Genomic DNA, 23,795 nt, shown 5'->3' on the forward strand with positions numbered 1-23,795 from the left:
ACCTAGCCTAGTATCTAACTCAGAGGTGCTTAATAACTATTTGCTGAATATTTATTGCTTAAGTGTTTCAGATCTATATTTCTTGTTTCCTACACTTGCTGGTTAGCATCTTGGTTGATGGATTGTACTTTCTATTTCTTCTGAATCCTCCAGATTCCCACCTCTTAATGTTCTACATGTAGCAGGTACTCAACACAGGTGGACTAATGTTTTGAGATGATATGAACATAAATTCCCGAGCTCTAGGAACCCAGTTTTACTTGAAATCATTCTGTGGACTCACCTGAAGCAGCTGCTCTTTGTGACTCAGACTATGGTTGAGGTGCTGAATGTGTTGCTCTTGGGTGCGAATCTCATTGTATTTTTCAGCCTCCAGGGTATGAAGCTGTTGGCCCTTACTCTGCAATTCTCCTTGTAGCTGCTGCAAGGCTTTTCGCAATTCCTGAATTAAATAGATTCCCTTTTCAAACAATCTAAAAATTTCACATGGTCATTAGATATGGAGGCCTTAAAACTTTCAAAGCACAGAGAACAAAAGATAAAGTAGCAAAAAGTGCCATTCTTAAAATTACTATAGAGATACTACTACACCTGAGTCAAATATGATGCGGGAAATCATGGGAACCGCGGATGGGGGTAGGATGTAAATTTGATATTATAGTTCAATACTTATTTTTGGCTTAAAAATGATACACCTATATAAGTACTAAGTGGGACTCTGTTCTACCATAAACCTGGATCCTTTACTTTACAGTAAGCTCAAGGATACAACATTCCTACCTATCCTTTTAAATCTTAAAAAAAAAAAAAAAGATGGCATTTGCTCTAAGCTAACAAGAAACCATTTAAGAATTATGTGTTTTATTTAAAAAAACATACGTGACTAATTGTATACGCCATTCCTCTGACTTGGTTGTTCTTCCCACTTTTCTGTCTCACTGACTCTTACCCACCCTTCAAGAATAATCTCAGATATCTCCTCCTCTGTGAAGCTTTCCCTGATTCCCTTCCCCGGCCCCTTGTATATATTCCTACAGGACCCCTATATGCCTCTTCTACAGTATTTACCACATTGAAATACTGTTTATGTTGACTGTCTTTCATACTATATTACAAATAACTTAAGAGGAAAGAGCCTGTGATATTCACCCTTGTATTTCCAGAACACAGCCCAATACCTGGCACACGGTATAAGGGCAACAAATGTTGAGCTGAAATACTTAGATTAAGTAAGTGACTCAAGGGTTCAACACAAGCTATTCTTATAAAAAGTTATTATCAGGGCAAAGTCTGCATTTACACAGTGCCACAAAATGATTAATGATTTACTTGGTTATGTTTCCAAGAAGCTTCTTTCTGCTGTTCTCTCTCCTGTGCTGCAGCCTCTACAAATTGCACACATCGTCTGGCATCAGCCAGCTGCCGTTCTTTTTGTCGTACCACCCTCTGGAGCTTCTGTATTTCAAGCTGGCTGCAGAATAAAGCGCTCTGAAGATCAAGCAGAGCCACCTGTTGCTGAGCTGGGGAAGTACCCTCTGAGTTCTGAAAAGAGAGTGAAAATCATTATCACAAGGAGGACAAGCACAGAGCAGCTGAGAAGAACAACAAGATCAAAACTGTGGCTGAGAGTGGCACATCCTCAAGTGATGCCTGTCCCAGGTGACCCTCACGTACATGAAGTTGTCCAAGCTGACTTTGGTGCAGCATTTCTCGAAGCTTTACCATTGTGTCATTTTGACCTTCGATCACCTGGTACAACTCCTCGGTCTGAAAACAAAGACAGGGAGTACCAAAAATGTTAGCAAGCTAAGTATAAATTCTGTTATCTCGCCTGTACTGTACAGATTTTAGTAGCAGGACTATTCCAAAATTCCAATTTAGAAGACACTACTGTTTCTCTAGGCTAAGATCTGTTAGTCTGACAATATCCAATTCAATAAATTATAGAATACTTGTCTACTTTGATGGGAAAAATTGTTTCCTCATGGGTCCTTGACTGCCAAACATTTTACCTCATTTTCCCTGCTTTTCAGAGTTTCCTTGAGGTTTTGAATTGTACCATCTTGCTTCTGAGACAACTCCTGAGCGGACTTTAGTTCACAGCTCATTTCATTCAGTTTTTCTTGAAGAACCTGAATTCAGCAAAGAAAAAAAGTTTGGCAGGTCAATGATTTCTTTTAACCTCAAATGCAACCATGAAGTCCTTCCTCAAATCTAGGTTTAAAGGATTTCTTAGGGAATATTACCTTATTAATTTTTCCCCACATAGCATAACCATTAAAGTCCTAAGTCAATCAGCAAGAGAAAAGTAGCAGGAAATGTGAAATGCTTCTTTTAATACTCAATTGCTTCAGTTCTCATGCACTGTGCTTTCTCTATGACGGCAGTCATACTGGGGGTACTTGTCCACATGAGTCACTGTGGACCTTTTACACAAAGACCAAGGAGGTTCTGCTATCTACTACAGGACAGGACACAACAAGGGTACACAAAGCCAGGAGCACAGCGTCCCAAATTGTGGGAATTTTCTTCTAAGCAGATGTTAAAACCCAAGGGCTATAAAGGGGTAAGAAGTTAAACCAAAATCAAAAGCATGAACCTCTTGTCTCAGTGCCTTATACAGTTGAAAATTGCACTCAAGTTTTAATTTCAGACCTAAAAGGCACCAGAAATTCTGATCTGTGCAGAACAGGCTAAAATCTTGATGAGAGATACAGGAAAGAACTACACTTTTAAGAATATATTCCACAGAGCACCAGGCATACACAGTACCCATCTCCCAGGTCCTACTCAGAGAGGTTAACACAGACCCAGCTAGAGCCAGTCGCATTCTCAAGAAACCCTGTGATCTCCAATACCTTGTTAGTGGCCTCTGTTTGCTGGATTTTTTCCTGGAGTTCTGTCAAATGGGAATCAGATACAGCCTGCTGAGTTGTACTGGTCTCACCTGAATTCAGCTTTGGTTGTCTGAGTAACTCTTCGGTCGTGGGCTAGGAAGAAGCAGCGAGACGATTAAGTTAAGCGTAGCCAACAATAAAGTTTAATTTTATCTTCAAATGTCTTTGGCATCTTTTGCCAGAGACTTAGAAAACCAGCGTTGCTGAATGGCTTATCAGTAATTCCTGAAGCCAGTCCTGTTCCGTATTCTGAGCACCGATTCACTTCCTCTCTAGCTCCCCTCCCCACCTTTCTCTATGAACCTACACAAACACTATGCAGTTAAAGCAAGTAATTCAGAGATTTAAAAGAAGAGAGGATTTTTTTAAATGCTTATGATGACCAAATATTTGCTTTATCCTATTTTCAATCAGGGAATTCAAAAGGTCAAACTCACACCATCCCTAAGGGAGAAAAAGTTATAGTTCAACAATCTTTCTTACAACATGCCTATTCACATTATTGGAAAAATGGGTAGATTTCAAATATGGACCATACATTAGATAATAGTATTTAATCAATACTAAATTTCCTAACTTTGGTAATTGTACTGTAGTTATGTAAGAGATGTCCTTGTCTTTAGGAAATATATGCTTATTGAACGTAAAGATGTATAATATCTGCAACTAATTCTCAAATAATTCAGGAATAAAAAAATGTGTCTATAAACAGTGAGAGTGATAAAGCAAATGTAGCAACATATAGCAACTGGTGAGACTGTGAGTTCTTTGTACTTCTCTTATGACTTCTCTAACGCTGAAATTATTTCAAAATAAAAAGTAACAAAAATTAAGATAAAATTTAAAATCCATAGGGTCTGGGAAGGAGGTATGTTTTATAGGAATATCAATTCATCAAAAAGATTCAGGAGAAAAAAACATCTCTTTATATTTGGGATGATCAGACTAAGATAAACTTACTGAACTGTACCTAATATTCATTATGAGCTAAGATACAAAAATAAAACTTTAGCAATTCACTGTGGCATTAAATTCCATCTCTTTTCTCCCTGCCTATCCCCCCTCCCTTTCTCCTCTGCACTCCAATTAGGGAAAATACAAATCCATTAGAAAGAGAAAAAAGGCAGCTATTCATTTTTTCTTTACCTCACATGTTCAAACTCTGATTACCACCTTCTAGGCAGTGGGGTTTCAGCTTACCTTAAACCCCTTCCTGACAGCAACTGACTGGAAGTATAGAGATTTCAGAAGAAAAATCTTTTCTATTCTTCCAGGGCTGTTCATCATTTTTTAAAACATCTATGAAGTACCCCTAATATGCAAAGCACTGTGGGAGTTGGAGTGGGGAGCTAAATGATAAAAGAACAAGGAAATACACAAAATGTAAGCTAGTGACAAGTCCTATGCTATAAAATAGGAAAGCATGACAAAGTTGTTAAGTTACTTTAAAGTGGTTGATGAGGCAGCATTTAAATGAAGATCTACATGATAAGGAACCAGCTCTGCAAAATCAACAGAAGAATAATAATCCAGGCAGAGGATCAACTAATGGAAAAGACCTCAGGTAGATATGCCCCTGGGAAAGAGAAAAGCCTACGTGGTTCGAGGAGCACTTTCCAAGAGAAATATAATGAGCCACATATGTAATTTAAAATTTTCTAGTATCTTCATTGACTAAAGTAAAAATAAATAGGTAAACTTAATTTTAATAAAACATTTTATTTGACCCAATATATTATACCTAAAATATTATCATAAGCATGTATTCAATAGAAAAATTATCAAGATACTTTACATTCTTTCCATAATAAGTCTTTAAAATTAAAGTTATACTTCACACTCACCGCATATCTCATTTTGGACTAGCCAAATTTCAAGTGCTCAATAGCCACACAGGGCTAGTGGCTGCCTTTCTGGAAAGCACAGGGCTACAGCATACTGGGCAAAATGGATGGTAATACACGATGAGGTGGAAAGGCAAGGAGGGGCCAGATCTGGTGTAAAGAACCTACATCGGAGGTAATGAAGCTGGATTTCATTCTAATTGAAATGAGAATGGACTGCAGGGTTTTTAACGGAAAAGTAATCAATCATATTTAAATTTTAAATAGCTGCTCTGTGATGAATAGATTGTTGGGAGTACCAGTAGGAATGGGAAGACCAGCTAGGAGGCTGCTGCAGTACTGCAGGGGAAAGATAATAGTGGCTTGGATTATAGTGGTAGTAATGGAGGGAGAAAGAAATGGATAGATTTGGATATGTTTTGAAGGTAGAGTCAACAGGACTGGATGGTGAGACAGGGAGAAAGAGAAAAGTAGCAAGGATAATGACTCCTAGAAAAGACGGAGATATTTGTTGTTGTGGGTATAACAGGGAGCCTTGCCCTTGAAGTGATGTGAATTATGTCACACCATGGGAGAGGTAACTATTTTAATAGATATTTACAACAATTCTAACTGATAAATAATTTTATCATTTATTTAACGATAAAACATTCTCTACCAAACTTGCCTTCTTACTTCCTCGGTGTAAAACAAATTTCCAACAACATCTATTACAAGATATTTTTCAAATTTAAACTATAACAAGCAGAATTAAATAGCTTCAAGTTTTAAATGGCCCTATTTAATCACTGTACACCAAAGAATCTTAGAGCTGTGAAGGACACTTTATAAATTAGCCATCTGGTCCAATCCTGTCTTACATTTGAGGAAATGGGAACTTAGACAGATAAGTAATTTGTCAAAAGTTAACTGGAAATCAGGAAAAGGATCCAATTAAACCAAATGCAATTAAGTTGGTAACTTCCTTTTCATCTTTATAAACCCATTGCCTACCATAATGCCTGGAATATTGTACGGACCAAAAGTTTTTGTTCAATAAAGTAAACAGAACAATAAAAACAAAAGCAAATTAACAAAAACAGGCCTGTCTCCTAATTCCCAGACCATTGCTCTAATCTCTCAGTGGCTCTCTTAGAAAAAGACCAGATAAATAGATTAAAAGGTAGATGTTTAATTTAGGCATTTCAACATCAACTTTAAATCCAAAGGATGCCACAGAAAAGTACATAATGAGTCTGGATCTCATCTGAACCCATCTTGGCATGAATCATCACAGGAAACCCCTAATTTGGTAAATGTAATGTATTGACCTAAAGGCTAGAAGATGTTTGTTTCTTCTTTATTCATAATATTTTATTATTTTAAATCTCAGGAAAAAAATGTCCTTTCAGATAAGTCTGCCAAAAGAGTACCTAGCAAAGTCCCATTGAGTAAACAGCTCATAATGAATTCTTGTGAAATATCAAGTACATAAACCAACCACTCCTATGAAGATTTTGTAGAGCCTGAAATAAGTAATACTTGATTTGGTTGAATCCGTGTTAATCTCCATGCTATCAGTTACTAAAATCATGTTGTAATCATAATATAATTTTAAATTCAGTTGCTTTTGACTCAGGACAAATGCTTTTCAGCATCAGAAAAGAGAATTGCTTCCAGGCCTAAGGTTGCATAAAATAAGACCTTTAGGCTACAAGGCAATTATTTAGATCTTCTGGATTAACAGCAGTTTTCTTGACACTTTCATAGTCATAATAGAAAGTCACAGGGCTCAAACTACTATAATTTTCTATCCTATTGTTAGCAATAGGGGATACACAAGAACTATCAACTAGCATAAAATTAAAGGCCTAATCTTTGACCAGCATCTAATGCTTACCCCTGCCAAAGGGCCTGATCTGGGTTACATAGCTAAGCTATAGAAAGGGATAAATTTATCATAGTCATACAAGAGCCGACTCTGGCATTGCAAGGCTTGAAGCAAAGATCTCTTACTCTCTGAATCTAGGTAGAAAAGAAAACTGCACGTGAACCAGAGCTGAATTAATGTTTACCAAGGGACCACACCCCTTCTATGACAGCTTTTCTATTGTAGTTCAGGGCCAGACAATAAAGAAGGAAATTATCACCTAGAATAAGGCTTCAAACCTTTCTTTAGCTATTTGACAACATTGGGTCTTCAGACATAAATTCTGTAGAAGGCAAATCAATCAGTTTGCATAATGTCAGAAAATTAGTAAGCAGGAGAACTACGCTGTTGCAGTTTTTCTTTAATATAAGAAAGAAAGAAGGAAAGAGAGAAAGAAAAAGAAAAGCAACCAGGAGGCATTCTGATGGTGATATTTAACAGCAACCAGATTAAACAAAGGAATCAAAATGACCTTACAGAACAATCTTGCTCTTAGGATAAGAGCTTTTCTTCATATTTGTAGCAGAATTTAGCTAAAGGAAATTTTTTTTCTTTCAAGTTTTTTCTTTCTACAAACTAAAAAGAGAACTACCAAAAATAATTTACACTTATTTCTATTCTATCCACATTTGTTCAGAAACAGACAAAAATCAGTCTGCCTTTGTCCCACTTAGATCTGCTTTTGCCATAAAGCACAACAGGCCTTAGGGAGCTTAAAAGTCAAGACTTACACAGCAGATCCAGAATCCAAAACATACATTTTATCTACAAACACTTTGAGCCTAATTAATCTATTTCCTTCCACTTCTTAATTATTGGAGAAAACAGCACAACAATCAAATGCCATGATTCTTCAAGCTGAATGTTTTCTTCCTCCTCTCAATGTTTTATTATTCTACAAACAGTAAAGACGGTAAGCCAGGTTACAGCAGAAAGGTCAAACCCTGCTGTGTTAAAGGTCTATTTTTTTTTGATGCCTAAATTTAGTGAAGAAAAGGGGCTTGACCTAAAGGTACAGTTACCATACTTTAAATATGCTCATTAGGATGCCAGATTTCTTCACAGAATTCCTAAAGAATCCTCCAGCAATCCTTAGGGTATAGAAAGAAGGTCCTGAATTTAAAACAAGTATTTATTTAATTCAAGGTACATCAGACAATGTGGTTTAATATACAGAATAAAAAGGTCTTGGCTGAGAATGGTTAGGAATCTTTGGCTCTGCCTGGGCTAAGTTATTTAAACCATGAGCTTTCCATATCTCTAAATTGAGAGACTGCATGAGATGATCTTTAAGCTCCTTCCCAGCTCCAAAATTTGTTGAGCCCAGGCACCAAAAGAGTATTTTTAATTTAATATGGAGAAAAAATTCCTCTTGTTTTACCTGTAATTTTCTAAGTCTTCACCTTTCTACAATATTGGCCATATTTGAAAGGGGGAAAAAAAGCTTATTTCCCATCCAGCCTGTCCAAACTATTTTTAGATCCTAATATGAAAACACTATGCTTAATTTGTGACATCTATGTCTGCTCACAGAAATACTGTATTGTAAAGCCCAAATTTAGCTGCAAAGCTCAATGAAAGAAAAGGAAGCAAAAGAAAAGTACACAAGCGTTAGGCATACTAAACATTTTATACAAATAAAAACACGTTTTAAACTTTTGGATAGTCATACTTTTATGTAACACATTAATATATGCTACTTCTGACAATTTTGTGCAAATTCAAAAATATTTCTCCCATTTCCTCTTTCTTATTGACATGCAAATATTATACATAATAGAACTATTTTTTTTTAATTTCAAGTGACAATCAACAATTTCATTTAGAAGCTCTAAGTTTCTGGGATGATGTTGACTGGTAGCAAGCTTTCCAAAAATGCCTTCTAGATTGTCCATCTTTGTAATGGTATCACTAGAGAATCTGTATCAAGTAGAACATGCCAGATGTTTCACAAAATTAATTGAACCTAGCATTTACTGTTGCTGTAGAAACAAAATAGCATCTGTCAGGTCCCTGTACTAGTAGCTGAATTTAAAAGGTTGGTATGAAATCAACTGGGCAGACATGAACAGCTCAGATTAAGATCAACTGTCATCTTCCAGTCATTAAGAAATTCATGAGTACAACGGAAAAAACTCTCCTATCATCTGATAATGGATGAATCCCTACTTAATATCAAACTTCTTCAAACAGAGCTCAGTATACAAACTGGCTGTAATGAGTTTTTGCCTTAACATTTTAAATGACGATACTTGACTTCCCAAGTCTGTTTTATGAACAAGTCATCGTTAGTCCTCAAATGACCTCTTAATTTATTTTAAATATTGCCCTGATGTTACAATACTTTGGTGGATTAATAGGTTTTTCCCCAAACCTTTGCCCTAAGCTCTAATCAGTTTGAGGCACAGGTGCGATGAAAGGCTTAATGCTCTAGGGAAGGCTAAATAGCAGAACTAACTCCCTTACAGAATAGGAGAAACATTCATAAATCTAAAAATGAAAACAAGAAAAGAAGGGGGTAGGGGATAGAAAAAGGAAGTAAGAGGAAAGAGTTCTAGTGCCAGAAATAAGATTAAATGTTTTTTATAGGGTAAAGGTGATTAGAAATCTTTCTCTTTTTGTCTTAAAAGGTGTGCAATTTTGATAATTAATGGGAAAGCCAATAGATAATCTTATAAAGAGGATTGTGAAAAACAAATTATTTGAATGAATCACATTTACTAAAGGGGACACAAATGGGCTCAATGATTAATTTTCTCAAGTCTAGAATATTATTAACCTTCACCTAGACAGAAATCATGTGAAGCCTGAGCCTAGCTAACTTCAATCAGAAAGGCACTATGCAGCCATTTTGTATACCTGGACCCGAAGTGGCAAATAATCTTCACAGAGATCATCCCACAGCTCCTGGAGGTCTGAAATCTCCAAGGGATAACTCACAGATGTCTTGTAAAGGGGTTTCAAAGACCTGTTAAGGAAACCAGAACTAACTCCATCTGTCATGATATGGCCAGGCCTGGTTCCAGGTGGGCTGGATTTCACTGGAATAGGAAGCTTGCTCCCTCGGGGGCTCTGGATGGGCTTATAATCAAGACCTTTAATCATGCTAAGAGCTAGCTCCAGCTTGTGGTTACACATATGCTGTAGGGCCTGTTCATCTGAACAACAGTCACATTTTACAAGTTCCTTTGCACTTCTCTCAGGTTCCTCTTCCTTTTGCTGTGGAGGACTAGCCTGGACACTTGCATCCAAAGATTCCACAGAGGATCCCGGTGTCCCTTCTTCCATGCTTTCTCCATCTGGGGGTACCTTCACACTTGGTAAATCCGGTGGCCCAACCTCAGACAATGCTGGTTCTTCAGTGCAAATGCTGGTGGACCACCTGGTAGAAGGGCCGCACGAGATACTTTTTGCCACTTTTCGAGGCACCTTACAAATGGCTTCATAGTCAGAATCAGCAACCCGCAAAGCTGCACAACCACGGCATCTCCTGGGTCGGTTTCCGGGGCCTTCCGAAGCATGACAGCTGTGTAGCTCCTGAGTCTGATCCTCATTTTCTACCCAGCATTCAAACCCTGAATAGGCAAAGTCCTCCTGGAGCAGTGCAGAGTATCTTACATCGGGTAAGCCGGAAATGTCAACCGTTCCATTCCCCGCCTTGGTCTCCGCGCCAGTGTCATCGTTATTCTTCCGATACATGCTAGCAATGCAGAACTTGAGGCGGTCCTTCTCCAGCAGCAGCTTCTGCAAGCGCTCGATAGAAAGGGCTTCGATCCGGGCAATGACGGTGTCGAATCTATAGATCCGATCAAGCATGAAAGCACACTTGCTGCAAGCAAACTCAGCTTTGCCATCCCGGGAGACATCCTTGCCCAGGACGTGCGACAGCAGAACCTGGAGGTTGAGCTTGGATGCCGTGTGGAAGATCCAGCGCCGCTGGTTTCCGCACAGCTCCCGGGCACAGATCCTGCAAATCTCCTTCATCTTCCCTCCTGCGGTTGCCGAGCTTCCCTGATGCGGCTGCTGCTCGGTGATCACTCACTGGCGCTTGGTTGCATTCCGTCTCCCGCCCCGGTGGCCTCCGGCCGGCATGGAACAGCCCGATGGGGTCCCCACTCTGCAGAGGCGCTTCGCTGCCACCCGCGCGCGAGCTCTGGGTACCAGAGTGGTCAGCCCCGCCCCTCGGGGAGGGGGCGGGCGAGGAAACACTTCAGGCGGATGCTAAGTGACAGCAGCGCAGGCCGCGCTCAGAACCTGCCATGTCTCCTCCAGCTGTCTCTCCCACCAGCCGCGGTGTCGTCCTCAATGTCCTCCCTTTCAGCTGGCTGGGTTCGCGGTCCACAAGCGGCCGCCCGCGGCTGACGCAAAAACTCAGAGATTGAGGATCAGATTTCAAGATGGCGCCAGAGGCTCGGCGCCTGCGGCCACCGGCAAACTCCTCTGGGAGCTGTAGTCCCGGAGGCCGGCTCCTCGCTCTGCGCATGCGGGGTGGCGAGCGCGTCCCCTCGCCCCCAAACGACTTAGTGCTCCTCGCGGTAGAGCACAGACCTGGCTAGCAGTGGGTACCGAAGTGGAGAGCAGGATGGATGCTGACCTCTTTTAGGCCACTTTTATCTGCTAAAATTTCACCCCCAAAGCGCACCAGTTCCCTCACGGATCCTCCCTTCCGCCCTTGCGGCATGTCCCAAGGCTCTGCTTGGGGAGGAGAAAGCCGAATCCCCTCCCCCTCTCTCCACGGGTAATGCCACGTACTCTGGATGGAGCAGCCTGGCAGCGCCACTAGGTACCGCTGCGCGCCGCCTCCCTCCCGCCTGCAGCTCCCCCCCTCCTCTCCCTACCCAGTCCAGTGCCTGGATTAAAAGGCCCCAGGTCTTCACAAGCGGCCAGGGAGAATGGGTTGATAAACCGGAGGTGGCAAGTAGGGCGGATTTTAGGAGGCTCAGTTCAACCTCCCCCTCGACTGTTGGGAGCACCTAGAAAAGAGGACAAGTGTTTCTCCCCTCGTGATATTGCGGTTGAGTTTAGCAGTCCTGGATGATTTGCCCTTTTTTAGAAAAGAAATCAAGAGAGGGCACAAAGCAGTCAGTCACCTGAGAAGGAGTCCAACAAAAGCCACATGAATGCAGCTGGTTAACCAAGATTTTGATGATAACAGAGAAAATGAGCTTTTTCAAGAATGTAGACACCTGAGAGTAGATTGTCATCACTGAATCCTCTTTCAGGTTCAGGTAGACTGTAGGCCTTATTTTGGGGGTGGGGAGGGGAGACAAACACTGTAACAAAAGGCCTTATTTATTTGAGCAAGAGTCCAGAGTATCAGAGAGTGTTGCTGTCTGCAGAAGTGGGGCTGGGAATTTCACTGACTTCAGTTAGTATCTTGTCTTATTCAGCATCATCTAGTAGTAAGTCACCCAGCCTTGGGTACAGAACTTAGACTGCACACAAAGAGTGGAGGGAAGCTGGAGCTCTCTAGGTGGAATCGAGGTGTCAACGTCCGTTTATAATAAACAATTCTCTCCCCGGCTTGAGAGGTATGCAAACTCCAGATGGGAGGAAAAACAGTCCCACACGATCATCTGGAGTTTTCCCAGAGCAGGACGTTTCCCAATTAAAATAATGCTAGATTTCACTAACTTGGCTTTGTGAGATAATAAGGCCAGCAACAGTCAAAGTATTTCTGAACCTCATCTCCAGGGCACAGCCCATACTCCTAAACCTGGAGACATTCAGAGGCCTTCGATGAAAGCCCATAATAAACCCCCAACTTCTTACTGAGCATTAAATGAGATGATTTGGGGGAAGTGCTTTAACAGATTTTGGCTCATATCATGTCAATAATAATAGCTAATATTATTATTTTAATATAATGCAATATTTTAAAGTAATTTTAAAGCTTTACGGGGCTCTGCACACATAAAATTGTATCACTCTCTTATTTAATCATCAAAACAAAATCTTAGTAGCTCCATCGTGAGAGATTAGAACAGCTCTTAGAGCTTTGGCTTTAGTAGGCTACAGAACTTTGCATCTGTGATTTCACCTAAAGAGGCATGTTCTGGTCCCAAAACCAAGAATGTAAAATAGAGTTCCAAGTAAAACTCACTACAGGTGCATTTCTGCCTACCTCTAGGGATATGAGCTTCAGAGTCAGAAGAAATTAAGTAACAATCGTAACAATCTTTGGAATCCATAGTGATCTATAGAGAGGCAAGGAGTTTCTGGCCTGCCAGGACACTACCCTGCCATACCCTGTCTTAAGTATTATCCTAAAGAACAGCAAGGACTCAAAAGTGCAAAAAGTGCAAATTAAGACATTAATCAAGGCCTCATCTTTGAATGTGGATGCCAGCCATTTTTTCCTATTGGGGAAAATGCTAATGAAACAAAGTAATTAATGAAACAAAGTGCTCCTGGGGAGCAAACTCTAAATAATACTTTGTATTCACCTGACCTGTAGTCTCTAAACTTTAATGACAACATATGGGTAGTTGGTATAGAAGAGCAAGTCAGTACAAATGGAGAAAAGGCAACTTACTATTGAAGAATATGTTTGTAAAGAATATGTAAGTAAAGATCAACATACTGAAAGAGCTATACATACATATCTAGGCTTCCAACAGATAGAAATAAATCACTCAACAATCAAAGAAAATTTGAAGACAGCACTCTTCACTCCCAGAGAACATATTTAAAGACCATATCTCAAAACAGATAGTAAACTAGAGTACTAGAACCACTCCTAAACATGATCATTTGGTATTATAAAACTAAAAGATCACTTTTGTACAGATCAATTGAAAATAAAAATTAAAAAATGAAACAAGGAAAATTATGTGATAATAAATTCAGCACTTCATGGTTTATCAATATTATCTTGGTCAAGATTTTGTATTTAGTCAACACTGGCTATCTATGGGGAGGCAAGAAAATGGGGAGCTGAACAGCAACATTTACTTTTATTCTATATACCATGTATCATTTGAATTTGGGGCAATGAATGTATATTCATATATTATTTTTTAAGTGTTTTAAAATTAGGAAATATTCTATAGTTAAAACTAAGAATTGTGCCAATTTAAGGCACTTATATCAGAGTCTGAGTGGTAAAACTTGAAAGTAGAACTTCAAAGAAAGTAGAATTTTCTTCTTTCCTCATTTGTATTCTAAAATTTTCTATAAGCATGTATTGATTTTGTGATAAGAAAAAAAGTGTTACTAAGAAGAAGACAGGATAAACACATTTTGATATGTTTATATAATGTAATATTAACCATCAATAAAAAAGAATGGGGGGCTTCCCTGGTGGCGCAGTGGTTGAGAGTCCGCCTGCCGATGCAGGGGACACGGGTTCGTGCCCCGGTCCGGGAAGATCCCACATGCCACGGAGTGGCTGGGCCCGTGAGCCATGGCCGCTGAGCCTGCGCGTCCGGAGCCTGTGCTCCGCAATGGGAGAGGCCACAACAGTGAGAGGCCCGCGTACCGCAAAAAAAAAAAAAAAAAAAAGATAAGGAGTAAATTATTATGAAAATATGTATTACCCATAAATTTTTAATCTGAGGGATTTCTTTCATGGAAAGTAACCCCTATAACTTTATCATAAGAACAGCTTTGAAAATTGGGAAAATATAGCCCAGAAGAAATTCTATAAAAGGCCCAATTGCGACTTCAAAACATCATAGTTCCTATCCATATGAGTGTTGGAAAATATTGTTTTATATACATTTACACACCATACATTTACGATGGAAGCAAAGCATGTTGTTAAGGTGGGACCTAGGGCTTTTGTGATGATTTAGAATAGGATGATTACTTCTAAAACTTATCAAAAGTTACATAATAAAGGAAAATCTGACTGAGAACAGGTTTCATATTATGATAAGCGATAATAAGTTAAACAAATGATTAATTTTATATATCAGCAGTTTGCCCTCAAAATGGATTGATAAATGCATTCACAAGCACATATTTGCTGTCTATCCTAAGTCAAATCACTTATATCTGGCCCTTAATTTCCTAAGCTACAAAATAAACATATTGAATTTAAACAGTGGTTTTCAACCTTTGGCATGCATCAGAATCACCTGGAGGGCTTGTTAAATGGTAGATTTAACAAGATTCTAATTCAGTTGGTCTGAGAAGGGGCCCAAGAATTTGAATTCCTAAGAAATTCCCAGAGCAGGCAGATGCTGCTGAGAACCACACTTTGAAAACTACTGAATTAGAACTCTCTTAAAGTGTATTCAGACAAATGTCAGCCAAAGGATCAGAAGTTCTGCAGATAAATGGAAAAACCCATTAATGAAGAACTACGTACAAAATTGTTGAATTTAGAGAACTATATGCCCATTTGGAACAAGATTCCTAAGTATTATTATGGTAGGGATCTTTTGCACTATCTCTATTTTGATCTCTAGATTTGAGGGCCCAGGAAGATTCTGTTCGAACCGTAGCTACTTTTGTACTCCCTGTGTTGTAGTGTTTCTAAGACCTAATTCTGGGCTGGGAGGGAGTTTCCAAGAGGTGAAAAATCCCCATGTCCCAAACCAGTTGTATTAGCTTTCATTATCCTAGTTATGATGTTGGAAATAGCTGTTCTAATTACTAAAAACTATGCCACAGTGGGTGGGGGGAGTGATTCTGGCAGAGAAGCAAAAGCAGATGAGGAAATGCAAGAATATCAAAGTAAAGCCAGTTAGGCTTTATGGTAACACCACAAGCATGTTCATGATTTCCCTCTGTTGGTTGGAAATCTTTAAGAATCCAGAAACAATCATGCTTTGCATTCATTAATAGCACAGCATTTCAAAACACTTGTTTTAAAACTGGGAGATTTCAAGTTCAACTACAGATTGCTATAATATGGTTATCAGCAGAATTGATTTTAAAATAGTAAACACTGCAGTCTTTCAAGTTATTAAATATCCACAGCTGTTTAAGTGAATTTCAAAATATTTGTTAATCAACTGATGAGCAAAAAATTATGCAAACTCAGTTCTTGTTTTGTTTTTTTTCCTCTGTCTTCAGAGAACTTTCAGTTTAGTTGAAGGGGAGAGAATGTGCATGCTACAATCAGAATAACTGATTGGTAAACTAAATGGTACCGACAACTTCAATGAAAGTGCAGAAGAAGTTAAGTAGGAGCTGGTACAGGTGAAGGGGGCAAGAGTGGGACTTGAGATGGATCTTAGAATGGAGGAAACCAAGGAAAGGACTCCAGAAAAAGAAAACAGCATCATCAAAAGTCTTGGAAGTTGGGTTAAATATGATGCTAGCCTGTCAGTAAAGGGAAAGATTTTGTGGGATATCTGAGTGGCCAGGTTCATCCTACTCTATACATCTATACATACACTCTGTACATCTCAGTAATTACTCATTCAAAGAACATATATAAAGGGCGAACTGAAAGCCAGACACTATGCTATGGAGGGAATTGGCAACTAGAATTTGGTTAATGTTTGAGAAAGGCAAAAGAATTTGGACTTTCTGTTATGAATTTAAGCTAAGAATGGCATGATGAAAAGTTTGTTTTAGGAAAATGAGTCAGACAACAGGATGGCTTGGAGTTTTAGGGAACAGGTTTTGGGATGGTTACAGGAAGACCTGTTAAAAATCCATTGCCTAGAGACCATGCTCCGCAACAAACCACCACAATGAGAAGCCTGCACACCTCAACGAAGAATAGCCCCTGCTCACTGCAACTAGAGAAAGCCCACATGCAACAACAAAGACCCATCACAGCCAAAAATAAATAAAGTTTAAAAAAAAATCCATTGCCATTATTCACACGTGAGATAAAAAAGGTCTGGTATAAAAATGGAAAGAAACTGGTAAATATGAGAGTCATTTTGAAGGAATGAGCAGCAGGACTTGATGACATATATGCAGAGAGGATGAAGGAAAAAAAGGTTAAAAATAGAGATAAAGTTTTTGGCCTGGAAGACTGGTAGAAAAAAAATGCCTAAACAAACAGAAATGTGGGAGTTGAGTCCATTTGCAAAAAGATAATACAAAATTTGACATGGGACATGCAGTATTTAGGGACTGAGGAAAAAACTAAGTGAAAAACACTACGTTGAGCTCTTCCACAATCAAAACACAGGTGAGAGGGGGACAGAGTTTCAAGAATGAGAGGGGTAGTTAACATTGTCAACATCTAGAGAAGGATCAGGAGAGATGAGGTCAGGCATACCATTTTCTACAATAGGGTAAACTTGTAAACTAAGGAGTTGTTACCTTTAACTCCTCAGAATCCTTCCCTATCAAGCCAAATGCTAAATTCTTTTTGACTCTATTTCTAAACATCTCTAGTGTGTTCAGAAATGTTGTTTTGCATTTTCCCTACACTGTCCTTTTCAGGTTCTTAAAACCTGAAACCTGAATCATGTCACATAGCTTTAGAAGCTTACCCCTCTAATCACCCTGCATATTATTTCTAGAATATTCATAGTAAAGATCCATAATTGCCACTACCTATAGCACCAAGTCCAAAACTCTTAGCTTGGCATTTCAATATCTGTACAAAAAGATCCTAATCTACTTCTCTATCAGCTCATCTCACATTTCTTCTCTAACCAAATGGTGACAGGGTAAATTTTTGGATACAGATATGTTACTTGTATACCCCTACCTACCTCTTTCCTAGTCTGATGGTAAGGCCCTTAGCATTCCCTTGACATGGGATTTTTTGCAGAGCAAAGAGCAGAGATTGCCTGAAGTCAAATGAATTTCCTGACTTGGATAAAATTCTAAACACACTGAGAAGATTAAGCCAGGTGTCCCAGTGGGGAAGAGAAGAGAGTAATGTCTTTGAGGTCAACAAAAGAGGAGAGGGTGAGATTTCACCCCAGTTGGGAAGAGACTGGGGAGGGGGTGAAAGAGTAACAAGGACCCACCTCCATTATCAGTGCCCTGCAGAAGAAGCAGGACCTGTTGGGGAGAAGGCACTGGGTGACTTAGAGAGGCTAGACTCTAGGTCAAGGGGCTCCATAAAGAGTCCAATGTAGCAAGCAGTTAGGATTAGTAGAACTGTATGTGCTGGGGCAGGGGTGCTTCAGTGGTGGACCAATGATCAGAGTTGTCTCCTTGATGCTTTGACACCTGATAAAGCCCAGGGACCTTCACCTTCACATAACTGAGAGAGTGGGGAGGAGGAAGAACCAAATGAATGGAATTTAATTTCCCACCAGCCTGATTAGGATAGGGACTCAGGGTAACATTAAATTGATTTAAAGAAAGTAAATGTGATATTTCCTAAAACTAAATTTGTGAATTCAGAGTAAGAGTCATATCCACTATGAACTTTTTGTAGGTGTTCAATGAGGGTCAGTCCTAGGCCTTTTTCACCTTTATTCTCTTTCAATATCATCTCATCCTTTTCTACCTTTATATGAGTATCTTCCAATATATTTGTAATATTGTGATTTATAATAATATATATTTGGTTTGTCCCCCTTTCTGGCATAGAATCCTAAAACCCTTGGAATTTCTTAAATGATGAAAGTGATAAAGGTCTTTTATTTTGTTAATAAGGTGAGTTTTGGAATGTCACTAGGACACTGGGGTGGGGGGGTGGGGGTGGTGGCTTGGCAGTAGTGGCCAGAGGAACCAACCATGTGATTAGAGGGTTGGAACTTTCAGTCCCACACTCCAATCTCCAGGGAAGGGAAAGGGGCTGGAGGCCGAGTCAGTCAACAATGGCCAATGAGTTAATCATGCTTTTGTAATGAAGCCTCCATAAAATCCCAAGAGGACTGGGTTCAGAGAGCTTCTGGGTTGGTGAACATGTGGAAATTCAGGGAGGTGCCTGGTGAGGGCTTGGGAGCTCCACACTCCTTCTCATATACCTTGCCCTATGCATATCTCCCATCTCACTGTTCCTGGGTTATATCCTGATACAATAAACCAGGGATCCAGTAAGTAAAATGTTTCTTTTAGTTCTGTGACCTGCTCTAGCAAACTAATCTAACCTGAGGAAGGGGTCATGTGAACCTCTAAATTTAAAGACAGTCAGTAGTACATGTAACATCTGGACTTGTGACTGGTGAAGTCCAAGGAGGCGTTGCTGGAACCTCTAATCTATTGCTGGTCAGAAGCACAGGTGATAAACTGGGATTGCAACTGTTGTCTGAAGTCCAGGGGTGGGGAGGAGTGGGGAGGGAGGGAGCAGTGGGAGGGGTGTGGAGGCAGTCTTATAAGACTGAATCCTTAACCTGTGGCCTCTGATGCTACCTCCAGGTAGACAGTGTCAGAACTGAGTTGAATTCTTGGACACTCTGTGTCTAAGAATTGCTCGGTGCTGTGTGGGAAGTGTCCCTGCTCTCAATACACGTGTTGGAATTGGTGTTCAGAACCAGTAAAAGAATATCTTTATTCCAGAATTCTCCTCTGAGTTCAACTCTCAAATGGCCAACTACCTATTTGTATCTGCACCTGTATGTGTTAGAGACATCTCAAAATTACCCCAGGAAAGATTGATTGACGTCTTCCCCTTAAATATAGTGCCTCCCCCTCCTTCCTCCTAATTCTCTCTTAAGGATCAGGGAACTATGGATTGTGGGCTCAATCCGACCCCCATCTATTTTTGTAAATTAACTTTATTGGAACACAGCCATGCCAAGTCCTTCATGTATTGCATATGGCTGTTTTTGTGCTGCAACAGCAGAAATCTTATGGCCTGCAAAGTCTAAATTATTTACTCTCTGGCCTTTTATAGAAAAAGTTTTCTGATCCTTGCTCTTTTTTTTTCAATGTATTTATCACAGTTTGCAATTATTTGTTTGATTACGTGGTTATTTAACTAGCTCCCTTATTAGAATGTAAGCTCCCTGAGGGGAAGGACTCTGCCATGCTTATTCTTACTGTTTCTCCAGCACTTAATTGCACCAGTGTCTGGCCATGGTAGGCACTCAATAAACAGTCATGGACTGGATTACATGAACGGATGAATGAATGAATGACTTATTATATCTTAAAATTTTATTTCGTTCTTTTGCCTTAGCACAAAACTTCCATTCTTGGTTACCGTCTAGTGACTTCATATCTTAATAGAGTTCCATAATAGTTAGTCCTCTCACCTTCTTTCTCCTCTACTCACTCCTCCTTCCAGACTAATCTTCCTAAAACAGATCTCAGATATATCACTTTCTGGCATAGTAACCTGGAGACCTAATGACTTACCCACAATCATAAACTTCTTGACCTGCCATCCAAGGCCCTCTGACTCTAGTATCACCCTATCTTTCTAGCCTAAACTCACTGTCCCCCTGAACACCCTCACTATTCCAACTACTGCTTCCTTACCTGGAACTTCCCTACCGCTCTCTTATCTACTTGTAATGTTCTTTCCCATTACTACCATCTCCTCTTGTCAAAATCCTAACCAACCTTCAAGTATTTTCTTTAAGCTGCCTTTCTTAATCCCCTCAAAAGACATCTTTCTATTCCTTGACCTTCCAAAGCACTTTTTATTCCTATAGTAATATGTGTGTCATTTTTCCATATTGCCTTCTTCCCTTTAGCTGGTAAGCTCCTTAAGAAGAGGAACCACACTTTACTCATCTTGCTATCTTCTGAGGTACTTTTATCAGTATGTTCCCAGATCTAAGTAAATAATCATTGAATGAATAAATAAATTGATGCCTAATATTTTTATGTCTTATTAAAATCCTTCTCATTCCTTACAGACCAGAATCTTCACGGCCCACCCCAGCCCCTGATTTTTTCCTTTCTCTCCTGCCTTGTATTTTGTTTCCATCAGAGACTTTCTTACCTTCCAATTAGATTGTAATCCCTAGAAGTCAGAGACTAAACCTTATGTCTTTGTCTTCCTCTTCCTTCACCTTACAGTACCTGTGCAATTGTAAGTGCTCAATAAATAAAGCTATGAAGAAGCCCCTCTTTTTTCCATCTGATAAAGTCCGTTTCTGAGACATGTTACCAATGAAGGTTTGCCTGGGAGACAGTGACGTTGAATGAGGATTTGTAAATGAGTCTCCAGCTTCAATATTCATCAGCTTAAGAAAGGGATATTGAAAAGCTGCTCTAAAAAATATTCTTCTTACATGAAGTTGGCTGAAGCTGCCTGAGCTGCTAATCCCTGCCAGGTTTTCAGTCTCTGCCTTGAGCATTTAGAGAGCATTCTTGCCTTAACCTCTACGTCAGATCTCTCCACGGTAACACTGGAATGTTTGCTATTTTAGGAAATCTGCCTCACTGCATGCAGTGCTATTTACATTAGGTTCCAGACAAGGCATAAATGCAATGGCTTGACTGTCTGCTGCTTTGTGTGAGTAGGAAGGTCCTGATGGTTTAATGGATGCCTCTCCCTAATTCTGTTGTCCTGTTTCATTTTTTAGGCCAACCACAGTGTAATTACACATTAATAAATAGTGCTTATATAATACTGGGGGGAAAGATGGAGAGAAAAAAGAGGAAACAAAACAAGGATTCCTCCAGACGTTTCCTTTGCAAGTACATTACCTCCGCACCACACCACCCCTCCCCACCCCCGCCGCCATTCCCCCACCCCCCCGACCCCCACCTTCCTACCCTCCAGGTCTGGTTTCATTTAAAATGTTCTTTGAGATAAAGCTTCCACCATTCTGTAGAAGGGATGGAATGATTGCCAGCTTTTCCCTGCAACTCTGTGGATACCTTCAGTAAGGAAGAGAAAAACGCTTTGTAAACTGCACTTCATTAGATTTTCTGACTCCCTAGTGAGAAAGAGGTAGACAAGTTGCCGCAGCATGACAGCGCCATCACAAAGCTCCTGAGCCCTCTGGTCACCACAGGCTGTCGATCCGAATGGCCATGGAGGATTGAGAGCATACATGGAGTGTTGTCAATCCGTGGCATGTCAAGTTTGTGGCATTTTTGTTGTTCTATGAAGTTAATTATATAAAAGAAGTTCATAAGTATTCTACAGGTACACTCCAGCTAAAATGGATGCTGAACAATGTTTTGGTAGAATGGAAAAGTCAAACAACTAGAGGGATAATAAAATCAATTAAACCAAATAATCTTTATCAAAACTGTCTCACTTATTTGAGGAAGAAAGGCTCTGAAGTAAAACTTCCTGTACTCAGAGACTATTTCCCAGTTCAGACTTTCATACTGGGATCACGTGAGAAGTATTTATCTCTGGGAGGTGGAGTAAGATAAGTGTTTTTCATCTGGACAACTCACACCTAGAAGCGTATGACTTGCGAGCTCTCTTTCTTCTAAAGCCCAACTGTGGTGTCCCCAGTTGTGAGGGGTTGGAGTTCAGGCCTCAGAACTCAAGCTTCTCTGTTCCCTAACATCTATAAGGGGTTCAAGGGATGGCTTTGCTGGCAATGAGAGAATTCTTCAGCCTCTATGGAGCAGACCCAGGGCTTAGAAATTGAACCTGTGCCTTCTGCATTGTAGAGGTATGGTTCCTGTGGTGGAGTAATAGAAGTGGCATGGCAGACTCAGGTTTGAGTATAATACAGTAGAACTAAGATGCTGCTACTGTTAGCAACGATAACACCCCTAGCAAGGACTTCAGGTGTCACAAATAGTTGTCACACATCACTGTTTAGACAAAGTGCTTTATAATTGGTTTTACAATATTCTTTACCTTTATCTAATTCACAGAATGGGCTAGTTGAAGCAGTTACTAGCTGCATCAAACCATGATTTGCTATCTCAAAAGGTGACATCAGTTATCTGCTCAGTCTTCTGTCTAAACAACCACCAGGATTGCCTTTGTATAATGCAACTCATAAGCTTTTATTCCCTTTGCTTAATTTTTAAATTTTTAGTTCTTCATTGCCTACAACATGAAGTCCTTAGCTTGACATTTATGGGACTTTCCAGCTATATATTCCATCATTCTCCAACACTTATCATATATTTGAAAACATCAATTACTTCCAATTCCTTAGGTGTGTTCCACACCATTGTATATAATGTTACCCTAACCTAGAATGCCCTTCTCCTACTTTCTGCCTGGTGTACTCAGCCTTTAAGGCCCCAGGTCAAGGCTGACTTCCAAGTGAGGCTTTCTCTGACTTCCAAAGATAGAGTTAATCCCTCTCAACTCTGGGTCCTCTTAGCACTATGAGTATACTGCTCTCTCTTCATTTATCACACTGCATTTTAGTTCTTTGTTTACATGCCAATCTCTTATTGGGCTTTAAACGCTTTGAAGGCCAGGACCCCCTAGACCAGTGGTTCTTATCGAGCAGCCATATCCTAGAGTGCATTTTGGAAGTTTGCGGGGGCATTTCTTGTTTCAATGATGAGTGGGGCTAGGGGGGCTACATAACTTTCAATGGGCAAGACAAAGCATTATTCCAAAATGTGAATGACTTTCAAATATTCCACTGGGCAGTGATGCAGGTAATCAAACTGTTTATATAATCATCTGGACCTAGGACTTAATTCTATTGTACATATGAACACAACGTTAATATACTCTGACTTTTCTATGAGTTAAACTGCTACATAAATTAAAGGAACATTATTTAATTTATTTGTTTATTTGGAAATTTACCAAGAGTTTTTCATTTTGGCACTGCCACTGGATCATAACTAACGGCACTGTCCCTTGCCAGTTTTGAATTGCCAATATAACATGCCTGCACCAGACTGCATTTGAAGCTGTGACTTCCCATACAAGCACCTGCCTATTTCTTTATATCCTTTAATATAGTTGTGCCCAAGAATTTACATATTAAAATAAACATTAGTTTATTATAAATTAATCTCTTTTTATGTTTCATGTAGTTCAGTATCTACTTCGCTGGATTGCTTTGAGGCTTAAACTAATTTGAGTTCATTATATAAGGTATTTAGAGCAGCACCTGGCACATAGAAAATGCTACCATATTGTGCTGATGTTATTACTACAGAAAAGTTGTTGAATATTCATTGATAAATATTTTAAATTATATTTGGAATGTACTTAAGAAATCCTGTGACTTTACTTCTAGGTTTTATATTATAATAATCTGAACCATTTGAGTGTGACTACATGATCCCAAGATGTTATAGAATGTGCTTCAACATTTCTTTTTGTCTAGGGGACAAAAGTGAGATATAATTCTCATTGTGATCAATTTGCCCTGAATGATTCACACTCTGTTGTGGTCTTCCTGGGGAGCAATAACACAAATAGACAAC

General features: G+C 39.6%; 1 protein-coding gene across 24 annotated transcripts in view; it reads right to left on the minus strand.

Moving 5' to 3' along the window:
* Positions 1-23,795, minus strand: part of PDE4DIP (phosphodiesterase 4D interacting protein) — a gene marked incomplete at both ends in the record, with an annotated part of 299,765 nt that overhangs the window by 154,882 nt on the left and 121,088 nt on the right. For 9 of the 24 annotated variants that reach the window (XM_081219772.1, XM_081219775.1, XM_081219781.1 and 6 more), the window contains 6 exons: positions 284-442; positions 1,330-1,542; positions 1,675-1,767; positions 2,013-2,132; positions 2,859-2,990; positions 9,510-11,352. In XM_081219772.1, coding sequence (XP_081075898.1) covers positions 284-442; positions 1,330-1,542; positions 1,675-1,767; positions 2,013-2,132; positions 2,859-2,990; positions 9,510-10,634 — 1,842 coding nt within the window. Of the gene's footprint in view, positions 1-283; positions 443-1,329; positions 1,543-1,674; positions 1,768-2,012; positions 2,133-2,858; positions 2,991-9,509; positions 11,354-23,795 lie in introns of those variants that run through there. The other 15 variants (XM_081219778.1, XM_081219762.1, XM_081219785.1 and 12 more) reach the window with 4 other exon arrangements.

Source organism: Mesoplodon bidens (assembly GCF_964165515.1).
Source record: "Mesoplodon bidens genome assembly, chromosome: 2".
Lineage (NCBI taxonomy): Eukaryota > Metazoa > Chordata > Mammalia > Artiodactyla > Ziphiidae > Mesoplodon > Mesoplodon bidens.